We start from the raw sequence: 10,306 nt of genomic DNA, 5'->3' as shown, positions 1-10,306 counted from the left end.
AAAAAAAGAAAGAAATTTACACAACAGAGGTAAAAAAAAAAAAAACCTCATTCATCTCTTAAGTATTTTCTAATTTTTTTAAGTCATTTCTTCCTCAGCTCATTGGTTGTTTGAGAATGTGTTAATATCCACATATTTATAAATTTTCCACCCTTGACATGTGCTTTAACTTCCTTTGATTCTTCCTGCTGGGGAATGGCTGTACATGATGAGTTCTTGGGAGACAGAGCAAGTGACTGAGAGGAGGAGTGCAGCTTTCAGAAGGTGGCTTCTGTGCTTCTCATCCCATACATTCTGCTCTGCACTGTCCCATAAGGCATAAGTGAGGTCATCCCTCCCATGCCCTCAGTAGTGGGCTCAGACAGTTCAGCCGACTAGTGCCCCATCCATCTCACCAATACATTGTGCAGAATCAGTTGGTGAGTCTGTGTCCTTACCATAATGCATCACAGGGGTATAAATCCACCATTGCAAAATAGAGCCACTGTTTTGTTTGCTCTGAAATCTGGATTGTGATTTGTGCACACTCAGAAGAAGTCATAGTATTACAGTAGTGACAGAAATATGTGTGTAAGTAGTAATAGTAGCAATAGCAGTTACCTGTGTACCCAACACTGTTTTGTGTACCTTACATTTATAAAGTGGTCTGATTCTTATAAGCATACAGATATATATTGTTAACTACATGTTAAAAATAAGAAAATCGGCCAAGGTGGGTGGATTGCCTGAGCTCATGAGTTTGAGACCAACCTGAGCAAGAGCGAGACCTCATTTCTAAAAAAAATAGCCAGGCTCTATGGCAGGCGCCTGCTACCTAGGAGGCTGAGGCAAGAGAATTACTTGAACCCAAGGTTGTTATAAGCTAAGATGCCACAGCACTCTACCAAGGGTAACCAAGTAAGACTTTGTCTCAAAAAAAAGAAAGAAAAGAAAGAAAAGACAATCAAAGAGCAGCAAGGTAATTTGCTAAAAACCATATAGGAGCCTAGGTGCAGTGAGTGTTCACAGCTACTCAGGAGGCTCAGGATGAGAAGATCACTTGAGCCCAGGAGTGAGAGGCCAGTCTGGGCAACATAACGAAACCGCATGTCTTTTTTTTTGTTTGTTTTAAGCCATACAGGTAGTAAGTGCCAAACCAGAATTCAAACACTGGCCTCAAATCCTGCATTTTAATCACTTCACTACAGGATCTAATAATCGTGGTCCAGTGCATAATGAGCTTTATTCTTTAAAAGGTAAACTTCTTCATGCCAAGTGAAGGCAAAGTAAAAAAATAAATAAGTGAAAGATGAATCCTTTTCTTGTTACATTTATATACCCCTTTCTTATTTGAAAATATTTAAGACTTCTCTGGCAGGATTGATAACGCACACCTCAACTTGTTTCCCTTGTAGCTAACTTGCCCTTTTCTGGCTGTACTCACCTGTTCCAGCACTGTATTCTTATTAAAATCATCACTTCCTTCAACTTTTCTTTTTTTGTCCTAGTCCATCATGCATTCAAGTTTTTGGTTATTTTGTTTTCTTTTGTTTTGAGACTGGGGTCTCACTCTGCCAGCCAGGCTGGAGTGCAGTGACATGATCATAGTTCACTGTAGCCTGGAACTCCTGGGCTCAAGTGATCCTCCTGCATTAGCTTCCATGGGGGATCGGACTACAGGTGCGTGTCACCACACCTAGCTACGTTTTTAAAATTTTTTGTAGAGACAGGGACTCAATATTTTGCCTAGGCTGGTCTTGAACTCCTGGCCTTAAGCAGTCCTCCAACTTTAGCCTTTCAAGGTACTGAGATACAGGTTGTGAGCCACCATGCCCCACTACATATTCAAGTTTTTCCTTTTCCTGTCTCCTTTATTTCCCATAAAAGAAACTATCAGTTTACACGTTACCTTACCCAGTACCTAGAGCAGTGATTGTCAGCCAGTATGCCATGGCACACTGTGGCGCTGTGAGAGGGTGTTAGGTGTGCCACGAAAATTTTTAAAGATCATTAATTATTTTTGAAAGAAGTTCAAAGCACAGTAAGTATATTCTTTTTTCACTCTTTTTTTTTTTTGATCAACATAATTTAAGTGTGCCAGGGAAGTTTAATTATAGGCTCAAGTGTGCTGTGAGATTAAAAAAAGGTTGAAAAACACTGGTCTAGAAGGCCTGCAAACTACCTGCTTTGAATGATTCTCTTGCTTCATTCAGGCCACATTATTTTTGGCCCAGACTATTGTATTAGCTCAGGGTGCCATGAAAACAACAGAAATATATTTTCTCTCAGTTCTTGAGGCCTGAAAGTCCAAGACCAGTGGCAGCATGTTTGAGCTCTGACACAGACATTCTTCCTGGCTCACAGATAGCTGCCTGCCTTGGTGTGTACTCACCCCTGGTTTCCCTCCCTGCCTCTCATAAGATCATATTGGATCAGGGCCCTACCCATAGGACCTCTTTAACCATAATCCCTTCCTAAAGACCCTCTCCAGATATAATCACCATATATAAATCTCAGGGTACATAAAGACCTAAGTTTATATCCCACCCCTGCCACTTACTAAATATAGAACTTTGAGCACATTAACTGAATTTTCAGTCTCTTTAAACCTGTTACCTCCTAATAGTAACTTAACACTTCCATATGTTTACTGTGCATTGGTCACACTTTGACATGCTTTGCCTCTGTCACCTCCTTTAAACCTCACCACAAGCTCTGCAACAGATTGTGTTCTCCCTCTTGTGCAGATGAGGGGCACTGGAGCTCTGGTTAAGTTAAGTAAGGTGCCCAACATATCTGGTAAGTAGGAGAGCTAGAATTTGAATCTTGGTGTCTGTCCTAGTTACCATTGTTCTATATGGACTCATTTATAGAATAGAGGTAATTACAGCTTCCTCAGGGGATTGAGTCAATAGAACTTGCACACAAGCACGTAACAGTCAGCTCAGTACGATGGTATCTGTGACAAGCAGTCATAGGTTTTCCTTCACTACTTTAGATTATTAATAACCAGGGTGGTATTTTCTTTCTGTCTCTTTGCTGTGATGCTTCTAAAAATCATTGTCTTCTAAAGTAGATTTGGGGAGTAAATCAGAACATATTTCATCTGCTATAACCCAGGACAGAACAGATGGTTTTCCAGACAGCCTTGGGAGTGAGGCACAAATTTGTATGGTCCCGGGACAAGTGTTAACATGGCTTCTAATCCTGTGTCAATAAAGAGAAGGAAATAGATGGGACAGAAGGAGGTGAATAAATTATCTTAGGATGGGGTGTTTTTTCCTTTCCTAAAATCTGGCAGGTTGTTTTAGCTGTAAAGACAGACATAGTCAAATAGTCAGCATCTTCTATCAGTGGCAGAATACTGAATTATTCTCTTTATTTCTTGTAGCTCTTCTAAAGATATCCAAATGGCAGTTCTGCTGAAGTTTGTTTCAGAAGGGGACAATATCCCAGATGCATTAGGTCTTGTTGAGTATCTTAATGAATGGCTTCAGATCATCAAACCACATGTGAGTTTTATTGTAGCTTAAACCTCTTGTCATGTATTTATTAACTTGCATTTTATGTACTATGTAAGGGGACTGTGTAAGTGAAAATCTATATTAAATATAGACATATCTTTACATAAAATTCTCTTTAACCTGAACTTTTAAAAATAAGAGAGGACATTTAACTAACCTATTATTTACAATTGTTTCATTAAGTTCTTCATTATATTCATGTTCATGTTATGGTAATTATGCTTGTTTATTCTCTTAAGAATAAACAAGTCGGCTCAGCGCTTGTGGCTCAAGCAGCTAAGGCACTAGCCACATACACCTGAGCTGGTGGGTTCAAATCCAGCCCAGGGCCGCCAAACAATGATGGCTGCAACCAAAAAAATAGCCAGGCGTTGTGGCGGGCGCCTGTAGTCCCAGCTACTTGGGAGTCTGAGGCAGGAGACTCGCTTGAGCCCAGGAGTTGGAGGATGCTGTGAGCTGTGATGCCACAGCACTCTACCCAGGGGGACAGCTTGAGGCTCTGTCTCAAAAAAAATAAATAAATAAAAAGAACAAGTCTTTCTTGGAATTCAGGATTTTTTTTTAGGGAAGCAAAAACTGAATATGTATTATAATGAAGATATATTTCCATACTGTGAAATGAGAGCATTACACCCAGAGAAATGAGTTAGACATTAGGCACAATGGAACCATCATGAGGCTGCATCTGTGGTGGGTAGCTGTCTTTTTAATTCATGCTTTTCCCAAGAAAAAATTGATAACAAACCACATGGCAACCCCCTATTCTTTTTAAATTTGATTTTACTCTGGACTCTACCTGCAGCCTTTCTTGGCAATCTTTCTGATTTAGAACTTGAACAAATTTATCTTCAGTTGTCACGAGGTATAGAAACGTTAAGTGTCAGACTCTAAAAGAACCCAGAAGAAGAGTTTTATGATTATAATACATATTGAAAGGGGATTTGATGGTAAAATTGAAAAATTAAAATGTTTTATTCTTAAGTTACAGAGTGATGACCCCACAGCATCTTCCTTGCGGTGGAAAATACCAAGTTCTTGGAGATTACTCTTTGGCAATGGTTTCCCCCCTGCACTTTTTTGATGTATTTTCAGTTTTATACCTTGTATCCCAAGACACTTATTACCAGCACAAAAGTTAAACATTCTGGACAGAAAGTGTATAATGTATTAGAAGTAAATTCTACTTTTCACAGAAAATCTCAATAAAAGGGTTAGCGCAACATCTTTTTGCCATGCTTTCATCATATATAGCAAATACAAATTTTGTACAATAAAATGTTATTTCCCAAGTAATTTTGCCTCAAATATATCCCTTTTTTTAAAATTCAAATTCTAATTAGCGTCCTATTTCTGCTATAATAAACAACAACAAACTTAGTGGCTTAAAACAATACAAATTTATTTTTATTAGAGTTAGAGAAGTCAGAAATCAAAAAATGGGTCTTATTGGGCTGACCAAGGCGAATCTGTTTCCTGCTCTTTTCCAGCTTTTAGAGGCTACCATATTCTTTGCCCCACAGTCCTTTCTTCCATCTTCAAAACCAGGTAGATGCTTCAAATCTCCCTTTCTCTTTGAGTTACAAGAACCCTTGTGATTACGTAGGGCCCACCCTAATAATCCAGGATAATTTCCTCATTTCAAAAGAATTTTAGGCTCCACGCCTGTGGCTCAAGCAGCTAAGGCACCAGACACATACACCTGAGCTGGCAGGTTCAAATCCAGCCCAGGCCCGCCAAACAACAATGACGGCTGCAACCAAAAAATAGCCAGGCGTTGCTGCAGGCGACTGTGGTCCCAGCTGCTTGGGAGGCTGAGGCAAGAGAATCGCTTAAGCCCAGGAGTTGGAGGTTGCTGTGAGCTGTGACACCACGGCACTCTACCCAGGGCGACAGCTTGAGGCTCTGTCTCAAAAAAAAAAAGAATTTTAGTATAAAAAAAATTATAAAAAGTAGTATTCGTTTTTTAGTGTCTACTATGTACCTTCCACTTTACACAGAAAGTGTAGCCCCAGATAACTTACAATACTAGACAGAGACACAAGAGGGAGCAAGCGATTATAAACTGAAAAAGCAGCAGGACTCTAACTGGGAAATTACACAAGTAAGGGAAGTTGAATCTTCCCAAAGAAAAAAATTTAACATGCTCCCAAAATCTCTACCCAGGCTGGTTGCCTAAATTCTCCCCTGTATAAAGATTGGAGGAGGTAGCTGTTTTATTAAATGCATAAAACAGCAAAAAAATCACAAATCAAATGAAGAGATAGAGACATAGCCTTGTCAAAGGAACAAATTACATCTCCAGAAAGCATCCCCTAAGAAACAGATCTATGAATTTCCTGGCAATAGAGAACAGGCAACAAAATCAGTCTGTGACAAAATGAGAATATCAGCAAAGAGACGCAAACTATTAAAAAGAGCCAAATTTTGGAACTGAACAATGTAATAAAAGAATGGAAAAATTCCCTAGAGGGGTTCAGGAACAGACCCCATCAAGAAGAAAACAGAATTAGCAAACATGAAAAATGAAGAAAGCCTGAGGGCCTTACACGTCAACACCAAGTGCACTATGCACTAATACTGCATTATGGTAGTTCTAAAAGGAGAGGAAAGGGAAGAAAGCTTATTTATCTTATTTAGTGATAATGCAAAATAATTCCCAAATCTAGGGAAGAAAATGGGGATCCAAATTTAAGAAGCTCAAAGGACTCCAAATAAAGTGAACCTAAGTATTAACCAAGAACCTACTCATCCAAAGTCAAAGACAGAAACTTGAAAGCAGTAAAAGAAAAGTGACTTGTCACATACAAGGGCGTTTCCATAAATTAATCAGATTTCTCAGTGGAACCCTAACAGGGAAAATTGGAGTGGGACGCTATGTTTTAAGTGCTGAAAGAGAAAACCTGCCAACTGGGAGTGCCATTCAGCAAAACTGCACCTCAAGTGAAAGTGGAATAAAGACATTCCCAGATAAATAAAAGCTGAGGAAATTTATCACCACTAGACTTGGTTTACAAGAAATGGCCTAAAATGAATCCTGCAAGTTGAAATGGACATGGCTGCACAGCAATATGAAAGCATGGGAAATTACAAAGTTCAACTATAAAGGTAAATACAGAACCCTTTAGTACTATAATGGTGATACATCAAGCTCATTTAATTCTAATTGTAAAAAGAAAAAATATGAAACTACCTATAACTATAAAAAATATGTTAAAATATTTTAATGGTGGCTTGGCGCCTGTGGCTCAAGCGGCTAAGGCGCCAGCCACATACACCTAAGGTGGCGGGTTCAAATCCAGCCCCGACCCCCCAAACAACAATAATGGCTGCAACCAAAAAAATAGCCGGGCATCGTGGCAGGCACCTGTGGTCCCAGCTACTTGGGAGGCGTAGGCAGCAGACTCGCTTGAGCCCAGGAGTTGGAGGTTGCTGTGAGCAGTGAAGCCATAGCCCTCTACCCAGGGGACCAGCTTGAGGCTCTGTCTCAAAAAAAAAAAAAAATCTTAATGGCACAAACTTGTGACATTAATAATGTAAAAGTAGAGTTGTTAAAGGACAGCTTTGTATATAATTGAAGTTGTCTACATAAAGTGTTTTTTATGTAAGCCCCAAGGTAACCACAAAGAAAATTCTATGTTCTTTCAAAATTGAAGTCAGTCTTCTCAAATTTTACCATTTTTTTATCAGCTAAGTTTATGAAATATTTGAAATCCTTTGTTGTCATTTCCACTGTCCACAACATCTTCATAGGAGTACATTACATCTTAAGAAACCACCTTGTAGGGGTCCTCAAACCACGGACCACCACATGCGGCCTGCCCAGGACATTTATCCGGCCCACCAGGTGTTTTTGCCGCTGCTGCCTGTCCTGCTTAGCAGCCTACTCATCCTGGGCCCGCCGTCTGGCCCTCCAATGGTCTGAGGGACAGTGAACTGGCCCCCTATTTAAAAAGTTTGAGGACCAAAGTAGTCACCCAGAAATTAAAGGTCAGAACCTAGTTTTCACAATGAAGCAAATGACAAAACTAAGCAATGGACTTTCACAAAATAAGATGATTAGAACACGACCACACTTGTCAATTATCTCAATAAATGTCAATGGTTTGACCTCCCCACTCAAGAGGCGTAGATTGGCTGATTGGGTTAAAAAACACAAGCCATCTATTTGCTGTCTGCAGGAAACACACCTCACATCGAAAGACAAATTAAAACTCAGAGTTAAGGGTTGGAAATCAATTTTTCAGGCAAATGGAAGTCAGAAGAAAAAAGGGGTTGCAATCTTATTTTCAGACACAGGTGAGTTTAAAGCAACTAAAGTTACAAAGGACAATGATGGGCACTTCATACTGGTCAAGGGAAAAATACAACAAGACATTTCAATTCTAAATATTTATGCACCTAATTTAAATGCTCCCAGATTCTTGAAACAGACCTCACTTAGTCTGAGCAACACCATATCTTCTAACACCATAATAACAGGGGACTTTAACTCCCCTCTCTCAGAGATGGACAGATCTTCTAAACAGAAATTGAAGATATTAGAGATTTAAATGAGACCTTAGAACAACTGTGCTTGATAGACATATATAGAACACTCCATCCCAAAGTTAAGACTATACATTCTTCTCATCGTCCCATGGAACATTCTCTGAAATTGATCATATCCTTGGACACAAAGCAAACCTCAATAGAATCAAAAGAATTGAAATTCTATCTTGCATCTTTTCAGATCATAAGGCACTAAAAGTGGAACTCAACTCCAGCAATTACGCTCAACCTCACACAAAGGCATGGAAGTTAAACAACCTTATGTTGAATGATAGCTAGGTGCAGGAAGAAATTAAAAAGGAAATTATTCACTTCCTTAAGCATAACAACAATGAAGACACAAGCTACCAGAATCTATGGGATACAGCAAAAGCAGTCCTGAGAGGAAAATTTATCGCTTTAGAAGCCTACATTCGAAAATCACAAAGTGAGCATATCAACAAACTCACAGGCCATCTGATGGAATTGGAAAAAGAAGAACAATCTAAGCCTAAACCTAGCAGAAGAAAGGAAATATCCAAAATTAAATCAGAGATTAATGAAACTGAAAACAAAAGAGTCATTCAGAAAATTAATGAAACAAGGAGTTGGTTTTTTGAAAAAATTAATAAAATAGATAAAACGTTGGCCAGACTAGAAATAAAAAAGTAAAATCTCTAGTAACCTCAATCAGAAATAATAAAGGGGAAATAACAACCGATGCCACAGAGATACAAGAGATCATCTCTGAATACTACCAGAAACTTTATGCCCAGAAATTTGACAATGTGAAGGAAATGGATCAATATTTGGAATCGCACCCTCTCCCTAAACTTAGCCCAGATGAAATAGATCTCCTGAACAGACCAATTTCAAGCACTGAGATTAAAGAAACAATAAAAAATCTACCAACAAAAAAATGCACTGGTCCAGATGGCTTCACACCTGGATTCTATCAAACCTTCAAGGAAGAGCTTATTCCAATACTGCAGAAATTATTCCAAAAGATTGAGGAGGAAGGAATCTTCCCCAACACGTTCTATGAAGCAAACATCACCTTGATTCCAAAACCAGGTAAAGACTCAACTAAAAAGGAGAATTTCAGACCAATTTCACTTATGAATACAGATGCAAAAATTCTCAATAAAATTTTAGCCAACAGATTACAGCTTATCATCAAAAAAGTTATACATCAGGATCAAGTAGGTTTCATCCCTGGGATGCAAGGCTGGTTTAATATACGCAAATCTATAATGTTATTCACCATATCAACAGAAGTAAAACCAAAGACTACATGATCATTTCAACAGATGCTGAAAAAGCATTTGGTAAAATTCCGCATCCTTTTTTAATTAGCACATTGAGGAGTATAGTCATAGGTGGTACTGATCGAAACCCACATCTAGTATTTTACTGAACGGAGTAAAACTGAAAGCTTTTCCTCTTAGAACTGGAAACAGACAAGGTTGTCCTCTGTCACCATTACTATTCAATACTGTGCTGGAAGTTTTAGCCAATACAATTAGACAAGACAAGAAAATAAAGGGTATCCCAATGGGTGCAGATGAGGTTAAACTCTCCCTTTTTGCTGACGATATGATCTTATACCTGGAGAACCCCAAAGATTCAACCACTAGACTCTTGGAAGTCATCGAAAAATACAGTAATGTTGCAGGATATAAAATCAATGTCCACAAGGATATAACCCCCTTCACCACAGTCCCAAAGAAAATGAAATACTTAGGAATATGCCTTACAAAAGAGGTTAAGGACCTCTATAAAGAAAATTATGAAGCCCTAAGGAAATAGCAGAGGACATCAATAAATGGAGGAACATACCATGTTCGTGGCTTGGAAGAATCAACATTGTTAAAATGTCTATACTTCCCAGAATAATCTACTGATTCAACGCCATCCCTATTAAAATACTAACATCTTACTTTCAAGATTTGGAAAAAATGATTCTGCGTTTCGTATGGAATCATAAAAAAACCCGTAGAGCTAAGGCAGTCCTTAGTAACAAAAACAAAGCCGGGGGTATTACTTTACCAGATTTTAGGCTATACTACAAGGCCATAGTGGTCAAGACAATATGGTACTGGCACAAAAATAGAGATATAGATATTTGGAATCGAATAGAAAACTGCAAATGAAACCAACAACTTAGAGCCACCTAATCTTCGATGAACCAAACAAGGGCATTCACTGGGGGGAAGACTCCCTATTTAATAAATGGTGCTGGGAGAATTGGATATCTACATGTAAAAGACTGAAAC

General features: G+C 38.8%; 1 protein-coding gene across 3 annotated transcripts in view; it reads left to right on the top strand.

Moving 5' to 3' along the window:
- The window catches only part of PSMG2 (proteasome assembly chaperone 2), a 25,868-nt gene extending 21,080 nt beyond the window's left edge, over positions 1 to 4,788 (top strand). For 2 of the 3 annotated variants that reach the window (XM_023519464.1, XM_023519466.1), the window contains exons 5-6: positions 3,371 to 3,491; positions 4,486 to 4,788. In XM_023519464.1, the coding sequence (XP_023375232.1) occupies positions 3,371 to 3,491; positions 4,486 to 4,584 (220 nt within the window). In that variant the 3' untranslated portion in view covers positions 4,585 to 4,788. The remainder of the gene's footprint in view (positions 1 to 3,370; positions 3,492 to 4,485) is intronic. The other variant, XM_023519465.1, reaches the window with a different exon arrangement.
- The last annotated feature ends 5,518 nt before the right edge of the window (positions 4,789 to 10,306 follow it).

This window comes from Otolemur garnettii, unplaced genomic scaffold (assembly GCF_000181295.1).
Source record: "Otolemur garnettii isolate 467f Iridium unplaced genomic scaffold, OtoGar3 scaffold00176, whole genome shotgun sequence".
In the NCBI taxonomy this organism is placed as follows: domain Eukaryota; kingdom Metazoa; phylum Chordata; class Mammalia; order Primates; family Galagidae; genus Otolemur; species Otolemur garnettii.
Note: the sequence above shows the minus strand (reverse complement) of the source record. Positions and strands in the feature narration are given on the sequence as shown.